A 23,439-nucleotide genomic window follows, 5' to 3' on the forward strand; every position below is an offset into this window, starting at 1 on the left:
GTGAGAAAATATGCAGTTACAAAAACATGTCTTAGTGGACCAGAGAAATATATATTATATCTGCTGAGCATTGCTGTCTCTTGATGATCTGCTGGTTGGCCCAGAGATCTTCTCGCCAACTCACAACACAATAGGCTCAAAGTTCCAGGAAGCAGCAGGAGGCCAAGACACAGAACTGCCAGAGGAGACATCATCCACTATTACATATTGTATATAGATTATTATCACAGAGCAGTGAACACAGACAGACATTCACAACTTCCTCAAGAGTTTGCTCTTAAACCGTTTCCGTCTAAATTGAGGAGAATAAAACTATAATATATATTAGATCGATATTTATAAGCAATGTCGAATGATGTATGGACAAGCAAACATTCTCTCACGCAGGGTTAGTATGTGTACAGGAGTGAAGATGTCTCTGTTTAGAGCAGATTGTACACCTCTCTAAACTGCACACTTGTGGTCTAATTACAAAAATGCAAGCTTACAGAAACTTCAAGTAGCTTATAATGATGCTATGAGAATATTACTGAAGAGACCGAGATGGAGTAGTGCCAGTGAAATGGTTGTGGCCGCAGGAGTTAATACTTTCCAAGCTGTTTTAAGAAATCTAATGTATAAATTTATCTGCCGGGTTAATGACTCAGAAAATGAAATAATCATGGTTTTATCAAACATAAAGTTTAGTTATATGCGCTACCAGTCCCAGCTGTGGATACATTGGTACATTTGTCTATTTATAAGGCATTTGTAATTCTATGTATTTTACTTGGGATTTTGTATGTATTTTATTCTATTTAATGTGTTGCACTATCTAGATCTTGAATCTGAAATAAAAATGTATTATAAGCACTAAGAATCTTGTGTATGTGATGGCACATCATTATGTGAATGCAAATCAGGGATTTGTCTCTTCCCTGAAAATTGTGGGTGTTGAAAAGACGTCCTCATCCGCTTTGGGAGGGGACATTGTGAACAAACTGTTCCCACAGCTCTTGGGTGTATACACTGAACACAGATCACCCATATAGATTAAATGAGGAAATTAATTTATAGTGGGAAGAAGGTGGCATAAAATGATGGCAAAATGTATTTGAGCCTTTCACTGCTATAGCAGAAGACAGAGACAGACAGTAGACTAAACATTTGACCTAGTCCCAAGTGATTTTGTGTGGATGAAGATGAAGCAGAGATCATCTATTGTTGCTGTCTGTCTCATTGTGGCCTGTGTCTATTCAAAGTGCCCTTTGGTTACTGAAGAGAGGAGTCTCTTCAGTAAGCTAATTACAGACAGAGGCCACGTCTTCCTGCTCAGCTTATGCTCATGGCTGTTTCCCATCACCCGTAACTATTTGAAGCATGTTGGCCGAGTTTCAGCAGTCTTAATCAAGCCTCTTGCAGGTAAATAAGACCATGCATGAATATCATATGGTCTTCACAACTATGAAGTGGTGTTAGTTCAATCATTGTTGGAGGTTAATTATTAAATTTTTTTTTCAGGTTGAAATTTTGTCTTGGGTTGGTTTGGTGTATTTAAAAATGTATTTGAATTGAAGACATTGAGTTACAGGTAAACAACTGGAGTTTGACCTGCACTCATTGTCTGAGTTATTATTGTTTCAGTTTAAGTTCCCTCATATTTATTACTAGTATTTCCCTTTTGTAGTAAATTATTATGGTTGTGTATTTTACTTATTTTATTACTATAACCACTTTGCATATAATCCTTTTGATACAACAACCTATGGGCTGCTGTCTATATGTTAAATATTTCTGCCCTTTTCAAATATTAAATTACTGCCACTTCAAATGCATCTTTCATGCTTATCTGTAATGTACACATTTGGGGTTATTGTAATGCCACGTTCTTCAACATTCCTGGAGCATAGTAGAATTTATTTAGTTAAGACACATGCCAACTTGTATTTCGCTGAGAAATTTAATTTGTCCCACCCTGTGAGTCAGAGTCCTTATAAAAATATCACCAGCTGTTTATCAACTGGTATGTTCCTGGCCATAATTGCGGTATGATGGGCCTGTGGGGACTTGTTAGGTTTCGATCTAGCTGTTTTGAGTACAAAATGCCAATGTGAAGTCAGACATAAACCGAAACCATTAGCTAATCCATGGAATGTACTAAATATGATACAGAGTTAAAGCTATGCGACAAAGCAATAAGAGATACCATTAAAGTATGATGACTCTAAAATAATGTTATGAACAATAAAATGTCATATACTGCCCAATACTATATTGCCTTATGACAGCAGTTGGCTCAGCCTTCGGTGAATAGCCAATAAGCTAAAAAACATGGCAACAGCCCAGATGGGACATGTCCAACCACAGCTCTACACTGGCCTTCCCAATTTATAAACTAAATGGATAACTTGTGTATGCATTTCACTCATTTACAATTATATTTTTTATTAACTTTATACAGTCAACACCACAGTGAATGGCTGTGACTGGTGTGAGCAGTGTGGACATTTGGAAAATGGGCTCCCAATTTAATTTGGGCGGAATTAAAGTTTGGGATTGTACAGCGTTTTTTCAGAGGCAAAATTAGTAAACATGTTAAACCATTAAATAATAGGCTGTAGCTTTTAACAATAAGCCTTGGCACATAATACATTTTGGCAATATCCCAGACAACACTGACCAGTCTGAAGAGCTTGAAAAAGTCAACATTAGCATAGAATTTGTCCTCGATGATCTGTAGCCGTTGAGGAGTAAGGATGCACATGGCATTACGAACAGCGTAGCGTCCTCTGCGGCTGGGGAAGATGAGGAATCTCTCCAGCAGGGTCAGGCTGCAGGCAATGTCCTTCAGATGCAAGGCTGGAACCCCAAAGACAAACTGGAAAAAAAAAATGTATGTGGACAGGAGACATGCATTAGTTTAAATTGGAAGGATATAAGCATTAAATACTTATATGATTGGACTTGGACATCTGTTCTGGAACTTCACAGGGCAGTATTTTATATCTGTTGTTTCCTGCATCAACTGGGGACAGCAGCAAAGCACATTTGAGTTACCTAATTGGAAGGCTCACCTAAAAAACAACATCAGTTAGCTACATTGTGAATATTTGTCTTGCCGGTCAGAACATCCCTTTCTGACAAACAAAAACTTATTGGTGCTCTCTTCAATGCCACAGACTCCTTTGACAAAAACAGTAGTTTCACTTTCAGTTTAGTTTAGTTCTAAATATTGTGTGCGCTTGAAGCTAGGGTTGGTTATGTTGAGAAACTAGCTAGAGTAGCCTACGTTAGATTTTTTTAATTATCCAAATATACTCAACCCAATGTTACGAACTCTTTTTTAATGAAAATAACGTTAGCTAGTAGTACCAGCTCAAAAAGTCCCTAAATCTAGAGAGAAAGTCGCAAAGTGCGTATTGTTGACCGGCAGTCCCTTTAGGGCTTCTTCCAAAGCAACTCCTCCAAAATTATCGTTATGAACGTAAACATATCATATCATATCAATGAGCGTAAACGAAAAACATGGCTATCATTAGCTGTAAAACTAACAGTTTGTGGAGGACTCCGGTGACACAGGTTGGAACTTGGCAGTTAGACAAATTGGCCCAATCCCAATCTCCACACTCACGTTCTCACGGACTTTGTGGCGAGGTCCGTGAGTTTAGGCCTGTCCCACTGTCAAATCATTGAGTGTTTGAGGGCTCTCTCGCTGACATTTTCAGCTCTTTATGAAAGAGTTAAATAAGGTGTTACCAGTGGAAACATGGAGATATAAAGTAAACAAAGAGAACAGTACATGGGTACAACCTGGCATATTAAATGTACCCGGAACATACAGACAGCATTCCTGATACCATTGCATCAGCAAGTAGATGTTCCCAGAGGCACTGCAAAGTATTTACTTTTGGAGACTTTGTAGTCATAAGAATTGCTTCGAGCATCTATATAGTAAGGTGTGGAAAATAAAATGTTGGGTCAATGCTGGCAGATGGGGACAATCCTCTCTTCTTTGGTTGTGTTTCCAACACTACACGAATGTTTCAAAATAATGTTGAATTAATGTTAAAATGTATCTTTCGCGGGCTGCACGGTGGTGTAGTGGCTAGCACTGTCGCCTCACAGCAAGAGGGCCGCGGGTTCAATTCCCGGTCGGAGCGGTCCTTCTGTGTGGAGTTTGCATGTTCTCCCCCCCGTGGCAGCGTGGGTTCTCTCCGGGCTCTCCGGCTTCCTCCCACAGTCCAAAGACATGCTGCAGGTTAATTGATCTCTAAATTGCCCATAGGTGTGAATGTGAGAGTGAATGGTTGTATGTCCCTACATGTGCCCTCGATGGACTGGCGGCCTGTCCAGGGTGTCCCCTGCCTTCGCCCTATGTCAGCTGGGATAGGCTCCAGCGCCCCCGCGACCCTAATGAGGATAAGCGGTATTGAAAATGGATGGATGGATGGATGGATGTATCTTTCGCTATCTAACCGTGTGTGTGTGTGTACCTGTTCAGGCCTGATTTGGGCATTGACTAGCTGATACACCACAGACTCTGTCAGAGGAATGTCTCTAAGCAGGAATGATGTCAGAGTCTCATCGTCCTTCAGGATAGTCTCCACCTTTACACCTCGGCCTACATAGAGAGACAGAGGGAGTTCATGTGAATGAAAATGCTCCAATTCTAACAACAGGAGACCAGTCACCAATATAGGAATTTACCCAAACTACTATATACATAGTGACACATTGTAGGCAAGTTGTGACAAATCTGTTGTATTAAAAGGTTAGGAACAACCTCTGCACCCCCTCATTATATTCAGTGACATGCCTGTGCATGAATAAAGTTTTCTCTGTCGAGCAAATTGCTGGTGTGGCCTGCATCCAGGTTCAGCCCTAGATTGACTTGGATTGTGTGGAAGTTTTCATGCACCCTCTTGAAACCACAACAAAAAAGCTAGAAAGGGAGAGGAAATAGAAATAAATATAAGTCCTGTTTCTATCCAAGAAGAGGTGGGACAAAAGTACCTGACAGACCAGTTAGCCAACATGACAAATAACAAAATGATACCTTCTCTGTTGATGCTAACTGCCTGTTTTTCTGGTGAGGTTGCGCACACCAAGTGAAGATTTATAACGCACTGATCATTGAAACAAAAGTATCTTTACTGCCATTTGAACGCTTTGATTATTGTATGGATTAAACAAACAAGATAAAACAAGTGAATCATTGAACTTATCAAGTGCTAGTAGGCTAGCTGTTCCCCACTGCTTCCAGTCTTTGTGCTAAGCTAAGCCTCATATTTACGAGACTGAGTGGTTATTGTTCTAGTCATCAAACTCAAAACAGAAAGCAAATGAGTGTTCTTCCAAAAAGGTTCTATTCCTTTAAGAATATCCAAAGTGCCATCACTGGCCATCATACAGCTTGCCTTTCTCAAGGGACAGATATGGGTAATATAGCAATAGACGCATGGACAAAAGGTGCATGCCCGCATAAATTGAACATGTACACAATCAAGGGCCTTGGACATAACACACACGTTCACTCAAAAGGTTTTCTGTTTAATATTAGTATTTTTTTCAACAATTACATAACTTGGTTCTCAACAGAATTCAGTTTTCTTTCCCGGGGCCTCATGGGAACTTGTGTGGAATGTGGATCCATATCTCTGTTAGCTCTGTTAGGCCATCTACATATTTCTCCATAAGAGAGCAACCAGACGTAATCATTCACAGGCTGGAATGCACTCAGCCTCATTCCAATCCCATCATAAAGGTTTATTTGGCTAGGAAACACACTGTATAGACAGTATAGATATGTATATGTTGACATGAACAGAACAGTTTGCATGGTGCATCTGTGTTTCTACAGTCTGTTTTTTCATGGAGAGGAGCATGGATGGAGAGCGCGTGAATTGCTTTCCCACCAAATAAACACTGGTGGTGAAACTAAGCAGCTTCTTTCTTTAACACATGTTATGTGATCCTGCTATTGGCTTCACAGCTATGACTGATGGGAAAATGTGTAAAATATGATGTAGACTGTGATGCTGTTTTTGACCAGACCTTTATGACTTTATATTTATTCCTCACCATTAGCCGACAGAAAACCCCTATACGTTTTATAATAGCAATCACAAATACAACAGAAACAAATTAGCAGCAGACTAAGAATGGCTTGCAATGCTGTAAATTAAGATTATTAGAAACTTCCATCAGAAAAAAAAAACCTTTCCTGGGTAATCCAGAAGTCACATCTGCTCCAGTGAAGTTGGGTTTGCCTCTACAGACAATTGTGTTTTTGCACCGTGTTGATGAAAGGCTGGAGCACTGACCTGAGACCTGTTCAGGATGGGTGCGCAGGGTGTCCATGAAGTTACTCATAGTGTTCAGTTCTTTCCAGAGGCGGCCGAGCTGAAGAAACTCTGGGTCACTAAAAAGAAGCTCCTCGGCGTCCGCGTAGAACCGAGCCAATCTGAGGTCAATAACAAATCACACATTTTTCTTGTTGGACAGCATTGACCTTCACATATGATTTTATGCACACACAGATGCTTTGAAACAACTAAATCATAATACCAGAAACAAATTAAACATATTCTCATTGACTTCATTCCATAATTCTGCACTTTCATCTCAAATCCAAATGTTTCATAGGAATTCAACACCTTTGGTTTAAAACAACCTCCCTCTACCAGCCCAGGGTGACGCTTACATGGAGTTGTTGTAGTTGGACACCAGGCCGGGAGATTCACCCCGGGTGGGGTATTGAAAACAAGGGTTGTTGGCATTGCAGAAGATTCCCTGGATCCATGGCAGGACCCCTGTGGAGGGCATGGCCTTGTTGGGGAAGTGGCCTGTTGGCATTCAGTGCTCTATGAATATTTTTGAATAAGACATCATACTTGATAGATCAAATGTTTTTGATGTTTTCTGGTAAAAAGATGTTTGCATACATTCATGTTGACGGTAGAGTGGATTCACTCGTCTCAGCCACACTAGCCCCATGAACAGCATAACAGGCCACATAATCTCCATGAAGAAACGCATCTGGTTGGAGAGTACAACATAAACTTTGTAAAACACCATCTTTTTCTAAATGTCATTCGAAGGCAGTGAGTGAGTCATTCGGAAGTGTTTGTTGGATTAAAAAAGGTGTGTAAAAGGGACCTCCAGAACGTGGATTTATCTAGGCCTATAGTTTATTGATTGGTAAACTGGTGCGATAGGGCAATAATGACCCAGCACCAAGAAAAAGCTGAAAACAAACTCAGATGAGTAGCTACAATAGAGTTCTTTAATAAATCATTAGTAATGTGTAGGTCTATAAGATATTTTCACTTCACATACATTTTGGAAGTCACTAATATTGCTAGTCAATTTTAGTTTTCAGCATAAAAGATACATTAAAAAGGATTAGTGGATTTTAAAACATAACTAAGAAGTAATTCCTATATAGTTCAGGCAGTTTAGCCAACTGCAACCCCCCCCCCCCCCTCTCCCCCGAGGGATAAATGGTGTAGAATTGATGGATGAGTGGATTTTACCCTCTGCCTCCTGCGGATGGTCCAGTTCTTCCACAGCAGGAGTTTGACCTCTCTTCCTGACCCCATGGCACCTCTTTTTCACCCCCTCGGGGGCTGACACCAGCCAACAAACCTGTATTCAACCCGTCCACATTACTCTTACAATTTAATGAAGCTACATCAAGTTCTAGAAAAACCCCGATATGACTAATTTGTATTTGGAAAGCTAGATTTTGTGGATGAACTCCATGTGTCCATCCATTCGTCCCGTTAGTACTTAATGTGAAGGCTAGCAAAAGCTCTGTAATGAGGTCAAGGAGCTCAAGAGACTTCACAGTCAGCGTAACAAGAATAGACCTTTCCACATGATCGAAATGTCCCCTCAGTCGCTACATTGAATATCACACATTCCCGGTACATGTAACAAAATTAACAGGAATCTAGGTCAGGTGCAACTATTGTGCAATGTTATTGCTACCACATTACTTATCGAATAGACATTGAATACATCCCAAAGCATGCTCTAGCCCAGAATATCATGTCACTCACCTCAGAAGAACACTTGCACTGTGGAGCGATACCCAATACATGAAGCGTAACAACACATATTCTAGCGAGTGCTCCTCGGGGTTGCTACACAGCTAGAATCCAGACCTTGTGAATAGTTAAGCAGATTGATTTTAATCTTCTCAGTGCTGGGAGACTAGTAACAGATGAGAGCATTAGCAGAGGCCTATATGACCTAACCACCTGGCCTATGTTATACTGTATAATCCCACCTGTTATAATCCCACAATTGGTAAACAATTCATATGCAACATTGAATTGCAATTTAACGAATATTAGCATCTCTATTGATTCCCAGGCTTGGTAAATCAAGCAGTTTACTGTAAAACATAGATAAAATTGTTCTTGCGAAACAATACGATTGCCTAACTTCTATAGTAATCATGGGAATAATTAGTCTGTTAAATAAAGTTGCTGCAAACTTTACAGTTTGGATGGAAAAAAGACAGACCATCATGAAATTTGTCAGATATATTTTAATAACTTACAAAAGGGTGTTTCATGTACCCGTTTTCTTTTTTTACACTGAACCTTTCAACATTCTGTCAACCTTGTACATTACTATGAAAAACAGATACCATTTAAATAAATGATGTACTTCCTGTTACAAAGAACCTGTAAGGTTTAGGTTACTGATAGAACTAATAATTCAGTTGTAAAAAGGAAAAACAGCTTTGGCTATTAAGAAATGTAAAAGTTATCAAAATAAGAAAGATAATATCAGTATACAATCCAGTGGCATTTCTAAAAGCTTTTCAGATCAGTGAGTTGACGCCATACACGTTCAACAGTACAAAAACAAGTGGATGTATACCCTTTGCCACTGGTGCTTCATAACATGACCACATGCCAATGCAGATACCCAGTACAGCATTTAACAATGGTCATTATATTGCTTTATACAGAAGTGTTTTGCAACATTATCAGTTACAGCCTAAATGTAACAGTTCAAAAAAATATTCCGACTCCAAGTGGGTAGAAACAGAGAGATTTGTGGAAGAGTATTGATAAGTGCACCAAATCTTTTTTCAGTGTTGTGGCTACATGCACTATCGATTCAAACATAGGTTTTATTTTTGGTATATAAACATACATAGTGAGCCCGTAAGAACTTGGTAAAAATTTTAAAATAAAAATGTAATTGCACAGTTAAAAAAAAAGAAAAATTATAAATATTCCGACCAGGTGTCAGAGTATACAGAGCAAGGGATTGGTAGATGGGAAATTGGTGAAAGAATCTACAGCATTTTAAGTGCATCTTGTTTGTCTGTTGAGGACCAAAGGCACATTTAATTGTCCAGACGGTGCCCTCCATCAAAGCGCATCTGTAAATTGCAGTCAATTGCAGATGTTTCTTACTCTTTGTATATTAGAATATGGCACACATTGTTCATGTTGGAGCACTTTTTTTTTTGTAGATGACTCTCAGATGATCACACAAAATGAGCCTCTCGATGTTCTACCTCTTGGAGGCGCCTGGGCCTTAGTCTCTGGTACAGTGGCTTGGCCTGGTTCGGGTTCAGTTCCTCAGGGCTCGAACTGGGAGACTGAGACATGGCTGCCTGCTCGGCCTCATCATCTTCCTCAAGAGGCTCATCTACAGACACCTCTATCTCAATCCCCATCTCCTCCTCATCCTCCTCCTCCTCATCCTCATCATCCTCCTCCTCCTCCTCCTCATCCTCCTCCTCCTCCTCATCGTCCTCCTCCTCTGCGCTGTTAGCTAATGCACAGCTCTGCAGCACTTTAACTTTGCTGCCCGACGGGGGCTTGTAGAAGGTCCCTGGGGGGGGCTGTAGAGTTCTGGGAGCCCTGAAAGTCGTTGCGACAGGATTGTACCCGGTTACATTGTCTTCCCTTCTTAAATTCCTGTTAGCTCGCCCTGCAACCGTGTATGGTCTATTAGGGAAGATGGTGCTGATGCTCCTAGTAGTGCCAAGGGAGAAAGATGATGAAGATACAGAAGACGATGACTTGCTGGCATCCACTGCTGTGCTCTCTGTGGGAGAACTGGCCACAATTTTGACAGTCCTGGAAGCAACATCATGCTTGTACTGTTTGTCCCAAGTTCTGCGTAACGTCTGGGTGTCAATAAATGTACCCCGGTAATGTGTGCCCGCTCGCAATTTAGTTTGGTCAGTTTCGTCCACCTCGTCAATGGATTGGTCGCAACCACCGCCCTTCCTTTCTTGGTCGGTGCTGTTCCGCGTGTTGTTCTCGTCGACTTGGCCTCGGTTGAGTATTCGTTCAGCTGGCATGCTCACTGGCCGGGAGGAGAGTTTGTTGCGAGGGTGTCGAAGCGGGACCCTGGACCCTGGGACCTCGGGGACGCCTGATGCCAAAACCCCATTGGAGGCCTCAAAATCCACTTCATCAACTTTGAATAGAGAGATAAACAATTGTTTGAACATTAACATTAACATTAAGTAAAATGTGGGCATATAGACAATATCCAGCAGCCAAAAATAAAAACATTGGGCTTCCTATTTTTGTAATAATACTAACCAGGTTCAAAGTCGCTTCCATTGAGGCGGGGCATGGTCTCCTCAACCTCAGACAATAAGTGGGATGAAGGAATTATGGAGGAATGCCTCTTATACACCTTAGAGCTCAGCTGTAATGATACGACAGACACAAATAAGGACAGAAAACAAAGTGACAATTTACCATTTTATGGTTGAATGTGCTGTAATATGATATTGATGCTAAAACATGCCACAAAAAACTAATTACCTCCTTAATGTCTCCCAGCGACTTGGTGTGCCTGCTCAGTGGCTGCTCCTTCTCTTGGTGGGCGTGGCGAGGTTGAGCATCCATTTCTGGTGGCGAGGTGCGACTCAGTGGACTGAGGGGGGTGTCGAAGATCATCTGGTAGTGTCTGATCAGAAGCTCAACAATGAGTGCCTGATACGGGTAATCCACCAGGGAGGAGAGGGAGACTTCGGCGTCTGCCTGCCTCGGTTTGATCAGCGTTGGGCCAAAGATGATACCCAGGTTGCTGGCTGTCATCTTATTCTCGTCTGATTGTTCCATCACCCTGGAGAGAGGATGGATAATTGTCATGCTGCATCTTTTCTTTATTGAATGGTTTAATACATTTGTACATTTTTACGCATAAAATGTACAACCCTACTCGTCGAGTGATCATTTTAATAATGCATTTGTCAAACATGTTTTATGGATTAATTGACTTGAGGCTGCTGTACCGATGCAGATGCTCTATGAGGAACTGCAGTGTCTTGTGATGAACTAGTGGCAGCTGCCTCAGTAGGTCCTTGATCTTGAAGAGGACCCGGTTAAGGTCCACGCTGACCTGGGCCAGGGTCACTTGGGTGGGACTGAGTCTCAATGCTTCCAGTTCCTCCACAATGATACTCTGACTTTCCTTGGCCAAGCCGATAAAGTCGTTATAATATCGGAACAGGATGAGCGGCTCTGGAAGCTGCAGAGGAAAGTATGACAGGGAGAAAAACAAACAGAAAAACAAATGAAACGAGGAAGTTAATAATAAACAGAGACAATAGATAGATTTGCGTAAATAGACAAGTGGGACCGAATAAGAAATTGTGTAAGCAATTGGGGGATAAGAGAGGGAGTTATGTACCAAAAATAAGCAAAGACAAATAAACACCACTGCGGTGGTTTTGTTCTGTAAAGCACCAACTCGTATCCTCATTTGGATGACCCACTTTCAGAATATTTATTATGCTAAGGATAAGGTTTCAAAAGCAGCCCACCTGTCTCAGGTAGAGTTTGAGTACGTTGCTGATGTCGTGGGGATAAAGTTCGGAGAGCTCCACCAGGTCCTTTCCATTCTCAAATGCCTGGCAAAGCTTCTCTACCCGAGACTTGGCTCCATTCACGCGGTAGATACCCTTCATAGCACAAAAACAAAAGTCATACAACACAGGAAAATGAAATGCAATTTTCATGATGCCCGCTGGGTTGTTATTAATAGGATACACTGTACACCATTCAGTTTAATTTTTTCAATTCAATTCAGTTTATTTTGTATAGCCCAATATCACAAATTCGTCTTCAGGGAGGCCATAAAGAAACCAGAAGAAGCAACATCCTAACAGGACTGAGAACAACCATATCATACACTCTTATCTCATGTTTGACTGAACCTACCTTTAGGTTGAGAGCTCGGTTCTCGATTTCTGATGTACACTTCCTTATGATGAAGGGAATGCCGTCCTGACTGTTCTTAGCTGCCAGTGTGAAGTCAATGCCGAAGAGATGGAGCCTCCCCTGGAGCTTCTTATGGCCACACTGGATGGCCAGGGTTTCCAGACACTTCTTATGGCAGGCTATGGAACACTGCAAACATGTGGAAAAGTATCTCAGTTATAAAAGTGAAAGACTTTTTCACACTGCTGACAGATTAAAATAGTAATCCTTATAGTTTGGGCATGAAGATGTGCAGTCAAAAGCCGTTTCGTTGTGAACTAGCCCTTAAAATGAAGACAAGGAAAGCTTCATGTCTGGGAACCCCTTGAACCAATGCCATGGAGTCATATTCTTGTGTCTACAACTATTACATAGCCCTTTTAAAAAAATGTTTTTCCAGTAACAGTTCTGTTATGGTCTTGTGTATCAGTGTATCTAGTAAATATGGAAAGAAACTGGATCTAAAATAAACAGAGGGGCACAGGGGAGATGGAGACGACCCCTTTCGAATACGAACAAAATGTCTTCAGTTTCCACTGCCGATCCCCCACTGGGACCACTTGGTGGATTTGGTCTCTGAGGAGAGCCTGTGGCCACTTTCAACTTTTCCCTTTATTCAAAAGTTTTGATGAGGGACAGAGGTGGTCTTGCTCTTTTGTTTTTGTTTGATCTTTGCTCACCGTGAGCAATAAAGACGCCATTGTGTAACTTTGGCGGTGGTTATGATGAATTTGAAATACTCTGTGGACTCACTACACTTCGCAAAAGGTCCAAATAGGGTTCTAAAACTAAAACAAAAAGAGGAGAAAAAAAAAAACAAGGTTACCTCCTCGCACTCAGCTCCATGAAACACCACCAGGCTGTCGCACTCTCGACACTTGGATGGCGCTCTAAGCTTCCTCAGCTTGTGGGTTTGAGCCGCCTTGGACATCTGGGTGTTTCTAAAGGGACCCGGGGAGCTGGCCGTTTCGATTACCATCTCACTCAAACCTGCAGAGTGGAGGGAGAGAAAGGACAAATCATGAGAAGACCTTTCCTTTCTTCTTGTATTTAGTGTAGGAATCCATTTAAAATCCTACTGAGAACATTTCCAGTGTTCGGTTTGACTCACCGTTATCAGAGGGTGAAGGAGGCTCTCTGTCATCCAGGTCATCAGCAGACGACATGGTGCCGGTTGAGGGGGTTCTGGGTAACCTCCTCTTGAAGTCTCCTGAGCAGTAAGGCAGGACACACCAGTAAGTCCACATCTCCACTGCTATATCGAGACAATTCTACTTGTTTCTGTCTCCTGTGGTCTACTCTACAGTACAGTGGTGGGACTGGAAATTACTGAGAGCTGGAATGGGACAACCTTCCTGAATTTAAAGTGCCAAGAGAAAAGGCGTGGTTGACTTTCTGCTGTTGATAATCAAATTACCAGCAGAAGATTGTTGGCGATTCACACCTCCATCGACTGGTCAGTTAATTCCAATAGCCCCCATTTTAATAATGTGGTTGATTTTCTAATGAGCCCAATAAGAAGGATCATCAGGGATGACCTCTTATGCCGTTCACGCTCTTGGGGTTGGTGGACCTTTTCACCTTCTCTTCTTGATGTATTGCCAATAGTGCACTGTCAATCTACCACCCTCCCCCAGCAGAGGAGAGTCCTTATCTTACTGGTAAACTAGAGAATCCTTATATTAAAACTTAAGTTTAAAAGATTTTGAAATCAGTCAAGTAAACATTTAACAGTACGTGCATAATATGTCACATTTTAATTAGTGGAAGGTTGTATCTTTAAGTGTCAACTCTAGAAGCCCATCCGAGGCAACGCATATCAATCTTTGCGAACAGACACATTTTGGTAGAAAATCTCCTTTGCAAACACTCGGATGAGGATCCAGATTTGTACAAAAGGTCATTAAACGGTCTGTGACACATACGAACTGTTGCGCAACAACTCTGCACCAAAACGTACATTTTATGTGTCTGCGTGCGTTGTAGACGAGCAGAGTTGCTTACTGTTCAACAACAAAGAGGCACTTGACTCTGAGATAACATACCAACAAAGTTAGGTATGAACATCATGTTCATAAGAAGAATGAAATGTGTGCAGCCCCCAGGGTTCTTCAGACAGTCAGCGCTGAGGAATGCCTATGCTGTCTATCTTCTGCAATGCATGGTGTCTTTGTCAACAACATGAGGCAGTTTTCTCCCTGATAATTACAGTGTTGTGTAACAACCGGGGTAAAACAGGTGATTTGGCTTTCTTGGCTAGGCGGTAAATGTGTTTTTATTTATTTGACATCTCAATGTAACCGCATGTAAAGGCATGTTTATGCAGAAGATTAAAGTAGTTATAATTAGTCTCTTCGTCAAGAAACAGAAACCCCTGTTACAGCATAGTGTACGCAAGTATGGTTGAAGCCAATAATCAATTAATAAGCAACAAGCCCATTGAAAAATAAAATGACAAAAACACTAGTTTAAAGCGTCTAAACTTTGGGTAACTCTTATAATAAAGCTGCCGTCCTGAATGGCCTACCTGGGCTTGCAGTGGGTGAGTCCATGGACCGGGACTCACTGCTCCCTCCGGCACTTTCCGAGTCGCTGCACATACCTCCACCCTGGCTGGCCGAGGCCCAGGGACGAAACGAGGCCTGAATCCGCAGTGCTGGATAAAGACAAATTACAACACTGTAAGGCACAATATTACAGCCCCCCTCGTGTTGAAAATTGTTTTACTTTTGCATTTCTTATTTCATTGCAGACGAAGCACAAAATATAAATGTTACTGAAGTCTTGGTTTCCAGTACAAATCATAAAATTACTTATGACCCTTGAATGTCATAATCTTTCAAAGACTTGTTTCATTGGGTATTCAATGTGCATATGTATTTTTAATGATCCTGTCTTCTGTTTACAGGCCTGCATACAAAAAAATATATCTAAATATTATTATTAAAAAGCCTGCAGAGTGTGATGGCCCATTAACCACTAACGCTTAGCGCAAGAAGTGCTGCCTACACCAGATCTGGGAGGATCATACTGCCATGCACAAGGAAAACAAAACAAAGGGAGGTAACAATAAAGCAAATAGGCCACAGTTTAATGCTTCGCTTACCTTCACGCTTCACTTCATAATTCAAAATGTTTACATGTTACTCACAAAGCAAATTGTCTTGTAGCTGGCTGCACAACATTTTGGTCAATATTGGCAATGTAGAGGATATCACCGTCTCTCTGAACTAAAACATCGCAGCAGGCACTTGCTTAAACAATTGCAAGACACCATGTAAGAGCAGGAGCTATGGGGCTAGATGTAAACCTGCGTACCTTGAATGTCAGTGCTACTGTTGGAGCGCCTTTCGGCAATCCTGGCATGCTGGGCAGTGATGGGACTTTCCATGTCATCTGCACCAAGGAGATCAGAGGTCACCGAGGCCTGTGACAGGTTACTGTGGGACGAGTGGCTGCCACTTAGCGAGCGCTTGTTGAACATCATCCTTGGGAAGAAAATGATGGAATGAAAATAATGATGTTACTATATTCTTTGGAGACATTCATCACGGAGTAATACTAAATATAAGAATGTATATAAGACAAGTTAAGTCAATTTGATCTATACAGCCGACAATAATTCATTTATCATCTTAACAGGACAAATGGGAGACGTATCAAGTAGAGCAATTGCATTCAATCAAATGTCTTTTGTCTTTTCGGTTGAAGGATATGACATTTCACATCATTCACATTTAAGACCAGCAACGATACAGTGTAGAATTGTTGTCTTGCAATTACATTCCACTCATTAGACTAATTTAAATTAGATCTGTAATTCCTGTACTGCGGGATAAAAAATGCCAAGTGTATTTCCTAATCCCATCAGTACTGGATACATCCATTGAATAGCAATGATATTATGAGATCAGCCCCACCTTACCATCAAAGACAGCAGTTAATTTGTATTTAACAATGATTATCTGATAGGCTCTTGAATGGCCGATGTGCAAATCCAGGCCAGTCATTGTTAACAAAGTATCCAGTGTGTAGGTCAGCGGTCTATAATTAACCTTTTTAAAACCAATTCTGTGGATGCACGTGTGAGGGTGTGTGTTTAGGTTCCATTGCCTCTCAACCAAGCTGAACTTTGTTCTAAGTAAGAACAAAGCACTCTCTACTTTCCATCAGTCTGTGAGAGTGTGTGAGACAGACAGGCAGGCAGACAGACAGACAGACATGTCTCAACAAAACTCACTCAAAACCAAGTACTACCAAAAAACACCAAAAAATACCCAATTGTAAAATGACAACCATGTTTTACATGGTGGTCAGAAACAATGTTGTGTATTTAACTTGAAAGCTACTGAAAACTTTCACAGAGGTTAAGCCAAACTGATGGGAAGCCCACTGCCCCTCTCACCCGTGACCGCAGTCATTTCCGCAGGAAGCCCTGGCCAACCCAATTGTTTCACGCTTTGCAAAACAAGCTCCCTCACTCAATCCCTCCACCTCTCACCAGTGAGGGCTACAGTATCACAGGCCATTAGTTATTTCACTGTATCTACAACCACTTGTTTACCATGAAGAAACATTCACGTTCCCACAGAACCCTATAATGCAAGCTTTAAGCAGTTGGTATAAAAAGATAATAATTATATTTTATAATAACACTACGTGTGGAGAGACGGAAGTCTTTTCAAATTGATAGAACATTTCAAATGAATTAAATGACTTTGAAATTAAGTGTTAAGCCCTCTGTGAGCTATCACTTCATCCGTTTTAGACAAATAAAATCGGAGAAATTAAACAAACACTGATAACTAAGAAGGCTCGCGTGGTTAAATGTCGTCACAATCCCTCAATAGTAAGCATTAGATATTCCAGTTCTGTTCATTATTGTATATCTACATACTCTATAATAAGATGCCTATGTGTGGGTTTACTGTGATTGGGTTTACACATCTATGTTCTCAAAGTGAAAGATACATTTTGCTGCACAGGTTCACTTTCAGGAACGGAAATAAACACAATCTTTGAGTATGTGCTTAAACCACAATGATAGCACAAGCCACTGACCCCATGTGCTCCTTAGCAGCAGTGTCTTGATGTCTCACCCTGTGCTTTGTGTGACGGCTGAATCAAACGAGTGGGACTCCAGGCGAGGCCCGTCGGTGGGTAGACCCCGGACAAAGTCGATGTAGCGCTGGCCCGGCTCGTACAGTTTGCCGTTTTCACACAGACTCTGGTGGTTGACGGGAAGCGACACAACCTGGGCCTGCTGGAGCTGGAACCAGTTGACCGTCACCTGAAACAAGGAACGTGCAGCATTAACTTGCGCATCAGGTAATGAGTGCCCCCCTCACCCCTATTAGTCTGTCCAAAATGTTATTGGAGTTGGTTGAAACATTTTTAAAACAAATTTGTGATAAACATTTTCAGTGAAATAAATAGATAATAAAATCGGAACTTACGGCCTTGAGGGTGAGGTCACACTGGGAGACCATCTCTCGGATCTGAGTGATGATCTCACTCTTGGTATTGGCCAGATCGACTCTCTTGTCCCCAACATCAATCTGACATGCTTTGCAGTGCTCCCTGGCCTCATCAGCCTTCAACAGAAAGGAGACAATTAATATCACATTCATACGATAGGAGCCGGTTTAGTTGGTCCAAAGTTGATGACAGCTTATATAAACAGCTTATATGAACTCTGACCTGGCGAGCCACAGTTTAGTTGACATGTACTAGAATAGTGCAACTGGGGTTGTCTCTGTGGTCTGGTGATCCTGATTTGTGGCAATGGCATTAAGTGTGGTGCATGGCCCAGAGTCCTAATCATGACTTTCCACCTTTTGCTGTCTCTCTGTACTTTCAACGTCGAATCAATTTCAACCAAAAACAGCAAAACATGAATATGTGTGTAGTACTTGGGCTCCTATTCTGTGTGCGTGTCCAATCAGCTCCGCCGGCTACATCCCAATGCGTCTCAGTAAAATGTACTGTTGAAATGCCAAACAATGATCCTTTGGTGTAATTATGTAACTAAAACCAACTGCAACAAACAAAAATGTAATTCATCAGAAACAACATTTTTAAAAGAAGCCCGTCTGATGACTTCAGGGCCATTTTATAGATCTACAATTTACCACATTAGCAGAGCCACAGGCCAACCGTAAGAGATACTGTACCTTCTGCTGGGCCTCCTCCTCCAGCCTGCGCCTCTTTTCTAGCTGTTTGACCGCCGCTGCTCCTCCTCCTCCTCCTCCTCCTGCTCCTCCTCCTCCAATCTGCTCCTCCTCCAGGCGGCTGGTGGACACCTTGGCCTTCTCATACTCATCCTGCCGCTGGACCTGCAGCAGCCGCGCCTTCTTCAGAGCACCGTCTGCCTCGTTCTGGAGACACGAACAAATTAAGTTAAAACAAAGATGTTAATATTATATATATATATATATATATATATATATATATATATATATATATCGTTAAGTAATTAAGTAAGTCGTTATGAACATTTCAATAGTGTTATCCAGAACCAATGAAACGTATATAGTATTACATACATAACACAATAGTTCAGTGATTGTTTTTATTTGTGGGCGCCTAACTGGTGGTACTTAACTAATTAAATGTTAAACAGCAATTCAGTTGAAAAAAAAAACACAAATCATTTACAATTGTTGAGTGTTATTAGCAGAGTTCATGATGCTCATTCTCTCATAGGTGGAATGGGCTGATTGTTTGGCATGCTGCATGGTGATATGACAAAGCTTTTGCTTGCATGCATATGTTTAGGTTTCGGCATTTCAAGAGTGCCTTTGGACCGAGCCCCCGGGTCAGGGGAACATTTAGATTCTGTTTGCATTTGTGCATGGCCCTCAGAATGCAGCCTTCATGGCAATCGACTCACCATTTTCTTTTGCTCCCTCTGCCACTGCTCCTTGACCTCTTTTCGTAGTTTGTCCAGCTCATTCTTTCTGGCCAGGAGAGGCTGGAAAATAACGCATAACGCCCCCACAACACACAGTCAGTCTGTCCTCTTAGCTCCATTATACAACCCCAACAAGTCCCAGTTCAGAAATGCAGCTTTTGTTTTGTTGGGTTACCTGCATGAATTTGTTGCTTTGGAGTACTGCTGCAGTGTGAAGTACCAGCTGGCTGTATTCAATGTCATTTTTGAAGGCAGCCATGTAGATCTCACGAAAAGGCATGAATTCCTTAAAATGATAAGGAGAGCGTTTTAATGTTAATCCCCGACAGCGAGAGGACGGCAGCATAATTGTGACGTCGGCGCCAGTCAAACTACCGCATCATCGACTTACCTGTTGACTTGCAAGCGTCTTGGCAGATTCAGCCATTTTGGCGCAACTCTTTGCACACTCAATATCTGCAAATAGACCACACAAGCCTTGTTGAATTTCATATAATGCACTCTCTACTGGCATACTAAAGGTCATTCATGTGTGTGCATATATTTGCATTATGCTAAAGAAACTTTTATTGGATCAACGTAATGGAGCGTACTTAAACGACCATCTGAAAATTACTTAAGCATTTGTTGATTAAAGCGCACAATGTCCTTGAGTCATGATAAATAAATAATATAAAAAAATCGATATCATTAATCAGTACATAAACCATTAACCAACGTTGATGTGTTAAACAAACAGCATGTAAATTTGCCCGATAACAAATGTTCTGTATGGCTTGACTGAGTGCTTTGTGTCTGTGTTGACTGGCCAAGTGACGAAGCATTAGACAGACCATTCATTAACCGGAGAGCCAAAACAAAAGCCCTCACACTTCACACTCAACCTTGAGCCTGGATTAGACTTTTAAGTCCAGCTCAGGTGATCAAGAACATTTTTTATGGATAAAGAACCTCATGCAACCCCACATGAAAAAAATCCTAACCATCCTTTTGAGACATTTACATTTCTGAAAGTAAACTGCCAGTAAAAACAAACAAAATCAGCCAACATTAAAAGTCCTCCTCAATTCAAAAATGTGTTTTGTTTATTGTTCCATCACTTTTGTGTTTGAGCTTCATGGTGCAGAATGCTGGACGTGCAGTTAGAAACTAGAAGGTTGTTTCACATTCATCTGCTGAAGGCCGAGAGATTCTCTGTGACAGCACAATTAGACTGTCGAGCAGTTAATAGTTTGAAATAAAAAAATCTTTGGATATTTTTTTTAATGGAGGTAATGGACTGTTTGTGGGGAAAATATATATATTTTTCAAAGCAGAGTATTTTTATGTATAAAAGCACATCAAGGAGGGATCATTAAAAAAGTTGTTGTTTTAATCTTTTTAATTGGTCACAACAATTACTTTTCCTGTAGTGTTTAGGATGTTGTGCATGAGCTGCACATGAAAACATCTCAAAGACTCCCTGTTGTGACTCCCTACTTGTAATGTAATGAGGTACTGAAGTTAAGTACATGGTGCATGACAATAACTCTCTGTTGCCTCCTTTGCAGGTCAGAAATGCTGTGCCCCAACTCACCCGCGCTGAGACGCTTCTCCACCCACGCCAGCAGCTCTTTGGTGTACTTGGACCAGGCCTTGGCGTAGAGCAGCGCCGACTCCACCCCGCTGTCCTGTCGCTGCAGCGTCCTGTCCACCTCTTCTGCACGAACCGGCTGCGACGGCGCTGTAAAAAACCACCACGACCCCACCAGGGATTTAAAAATCTGGGCTTGAGAGCACGCCTATCACCACTGCTGCAGCCGTGTCAGCAAGTCAGCGAGAGAAGCCCCTGCTGACCTTGGGTGAGTGTGGACTGAGCTAATACCATCTGAGGATAAGCAATGCTGACAGGAGACTGACTGCTGAATGTATTATTACGTGATTGAGGTGGCTGGTAATCAAGACTTGAGAGTTAATTGTGCTTTTATCCCAGATGACCCCACAACATTTCCCCGCCACCACCACCAACGTTTTTATAGAGCAGTGCCAGCGTACAGGAGATGTGTGTTTTAGAGATCCGTCTTACCTGGCGGATCATCTTTCTCTGGGCCGGATCCTCCAGATTCCACAGAGAGGTTCTCAAAAGACTGAAAAATAGACGGATAAAAAAAAAAGGGAGAGGATTCATTTTCTACTCAAAGCACAGTACGCTCTGCTGACATACTTTAAAAACAACTCTTATCAGAGCCATGACTTCCTCAGAGCTGATATGAAACCTACAACAGGAAAACAACAATACGTGGCATCAATTTATCATTTGCAGCTAGACCATTTTGGAAACACGAGTCAGCAAGCAAGCGCTCAATTAACCCCTAAACTCCTGCCGCTCATGGGACGGTGAATGAACCAACAATAAACTGTAAATATACTGTTTAGGTATGAAGCTAATATGAATATACTATTATCAGCCTTTGAATTATGATGCCAAGTAGAGTTCTGGTGGCTGGTCTGTTGCCATTTTGATACCTTCCTTGTGCTGAATGATTAGTTTGTTTGGGGGCGGTGGACAGAACATACAACATAGATATTGTACTTTTCTTACCCTGCTTCTCTTAGTTAGGGGGAGCCCCAACACCGATCCATTCTCTACATCTCCCATAAGGAAGTCAGACACTCTGAAGGAAAACAGACACAAAAATCAATAAACGCAGTTGATAAAGTATGAAATTGATTGAACGAAAACATTTCCAGAAAGATGCGTTTGTGTTTTAGTTTAAAAGGTGGATTCCATTAATCTTCGATAAAGTAGGTGGACTCACATGAGGTTAAAAATGGTCTAAATATATTCGGCAGAGGTTGAGATATCCTGACTTAGTCTCTAGCATACACTAGGCCCAAAAACATGGGATCCTACATTTCCCATAATGCAACTCAATAGCATCTTTCTTTAGACCCTGCCTGCATTTAAACCTCATCCAGTTTGTAATGCAATACTTTTTTTGATTGTAAAGCTTTAAGCCCAATCTGAAATGTTTGCCACTTTAATTATAAAATGAAGACACCTGTAACTAATTAATTATCTAGTTGTGGATCTATTCTCCTTTTTTGTTTGCCATATTAAGGCTCAGCTGTTGTGTCAATATTCTCTATATCTCTATTGTTTGCTGTTACTATTGTGTATTAATTATTTGTGCTTTTATGTAACCGGTTTACTGCCTTGCACATTTACCTAGATTAATTATCCAATCCCAGAATTGAGAAATTTGCTCTCTATTAAGAATAAAAGTACAACTTGTCTGCAGTTTGATTGAGTAAGAAAGCCCACAGAAGTGAAATAAGCCATGGGAATTGCAATCCCAGTTATGATATAATACTTACACATTGCCAAAGGTGAACGCCAATGTGTCAATAGCAGCGTAGATCTCTCCGAAAAGCTTCAGTTTGTTCTCCTCGTTCACCTCCTTAAAATTCACCCCTGTCAAATAGTGAATAGGTAGGGTTGAGCAGGTGGCAAACCTGAACCACACATTCTGAAGACATCCTGCACTGGCACCACTGATAAAGCAGTGTTGCAGCTACAAATCTCATAGTTCATAATTTCATCAACCTGTGCATGACATCAAGTTTGAAGTCAGGAAAAATCTCTTTTCTTCAAATCATGCTCTGGTCTTCATATCTCAAATGTGCAGACATTTAACAATTGAAAATCCCTCAGAGACATCCAAAAACAACTTTGTACCTTAAATCGGATAGATAAGCAAAGAGTATTTATATTTGTCTGTAATCGGAAAAGGCAGTAGTTTCCTGCTGAAAGTCTAAACACAGTGATGACTGAGGACAGAATGGGGGGGAAAACAACAGTGTAAATACGGCTGTAATCAGTCTTCACAATAAACTTCCTGTCCTGACTGAGCAGGGAGAAAATAAACTGGGAGAGAGATGCTCAGAAAATGCGCCCAAACCAAGCAATAAATCAGTGATGTCAGTGACCACTCCGTTGCCTCCGTGATTTCCTCAGCCTTTCCTTTCCAAAAGAACAATGGAGATGTCTAGAGTTCAAAGACCCACAGAGTAGACATTTTAAATAGAAAACCTGCCTCTAGCTTAGACTTGTTTGGGACGTTTCTGTCGTGTCTTGTATTTGTAAAATAGGCAGAAAAAAAGGAATCTGTAGAGAAAGCTCAAGCTGGGACGAGTCCACCTCCAACTTATCTTAAAGGAAGACTGCTCCCAACAGCATCAGCGCTCAAAATCCTCTTTAGCCGAATCCTAGAAAGTTGAAGAGCACCTGCCTACCAACGCCAAGATGCTTCC

General features: G+C 41.4%; 2 protein-coding genes across 3 annotated transcripts in view; both read right to left on the reverse strand.

Moving 5' to 3' along the window:
• The window catches only part of LOC117749381 (retinal-specific phospholipid-transporting ATPase ABCA4-like), a 36,997-nt gene extending 29,417 nt beyond the window's left edge, over nucleotides 1-7,580 (reverse strand). Inside the window, exons 1-6 of the mRNA XM_034559852.1 lie at nucleotides 7,515-7,580; nucleotides 6,924-7,017; nucleotides 6,683-6,824; nucleotides 6,303-6,442; nucleotides 4,473-4,600; nucleotides 2,660-2,857 (exon numbers count right to left, since the gene is read on the reverse strand). Of these exons, the coding sequence (XP_034415743.1) occupies nucleotides 2,660-2,857; nucleotides 4,473-4,600; nucleotides 6,303-6,442; nucleotides 6,683-6,824; nucleotides 6,924-7,017; nucleotides 7,515-7,580 (768 nt within the window). The remainder of the gene's footprint in view (nucleotides 1-2,659; nucleotides 2,858-4,472; nucleotides 4,601-6,302; nucleotides 6,443-6,682; nucleotides 6,825-6,923; nucleotides 7,018-7,514) is intronic.
• Nucleotides 7,581-8,518: 938 nt separating this feature from the next.
• Nucleotides 8,519-23,439, reverse strand: part of LOC117749742 (rho GTPase-activating protein 29-like) — a 34,267-nt gene continuing 19,346 nt past the window's right edge. Inside the window, exons 4-23 of one of the 2 annotated variants that reach the window (XM_034560469.1) lie at nucleotides 22,504-22,600; nucleotides 21,728-21,800; nucleotides 21,212-21,272; nucleotides 20,723-20,869; nucleotides 19,538-19,602; nucleotides 19,322-19,432; nucleotides 19,126-19,206; nucleotides 18,407-18,610; nucleotides 17,690-17,827; nucleotides 17,333-17,523; nucleotides 15,552-15,721; nucleotides 14,761-14,889; nucleotides 13,345-13,443; nucleotides 13,060-13,223; nucleotides 12,195-12,383; nucleotides 11,798-11,935; nucleotides 11,267-11,502; nucleotides 10,794-11,097; nucleotides 10,566-10,674; nucleotides 8,519-10,437 (exon numbers count right to left, since the gene is read on the reverse strand). In XM_034560469.1, coding sequence (XP_034416360.1) covers nucleotides 9,494-10,437; nucleotides 10,566-10,674; nucleotides 10,794-11,097; nucleotides 11,267-11,502; nucleotides 11,798-11,935; nucleotides 12,195-12,383; nucleotides 13,060-13,223; nucleotides 13,345-13,443; nucleotides 14,761-14,889; nucleotides 15,552-15,721; nucleotides 17,333-17,523; nucleotides 17,690-17,827; nucleotides 18,407-18,610; nucleotides 19,126-19,206; nucleotides 19,322-19,432; nucleotides 19,538-19,602; nucleotides 20,723-20,869; nucleotides 21,212-21,272; nucleotides 21,728-21,800; nucleotides 22,504-22,600 — 3,650 coding nt within the window. In that variant the 3' untranslated portion in view covers nucleotides 8,519-9,493. The remainder of the gene's footprint in view (nucleotides 10,438-10,565; nucleotides 10,675-10,793; nucleotides 11,098-11,266; nucleotides 11,503-11,797; nucleotides 11,936-12,194; nucleotides 12,384-13,059; nucleotides 13,224-13,344; nucleotides 13,444-14,760; nucleotides 14,890-15,551; nucleotides 15,722-17,332; nucleotides 17,524-17,689; nucleotides 17,828-18,406; nucleotides 18,611-19,125; nucleotides 19,207-19,321; nucleotides 19,433-19,537; nucleotides 19,603-20,722; nucleotides 20,870-21,211; nucleotides 21,273-21,727; nucleotides 21,801-22,503; nucleotides 22,601-23,439) is intronic. The other variant, XM_034560470.1, reaches the window with a different exon arrangement.

The sequence above is a fragment of the Cyclopterus lumpus genome, chromosome 20 (genome assembly GCF_009769545.1).
Source record: "Cyclopterus lumpus isolate fCycLum1 chromosome 20, fCycLum1.pri, whole genome shotgun sequence".
NCBI classification, from domain to species: domain Eukaryota; kingdom Metazoa; phylum Chordata; class Actinopteri; order Perciformes; family Cyclopteridae; genus Cyclopterus; species Cyclopterus lumpus.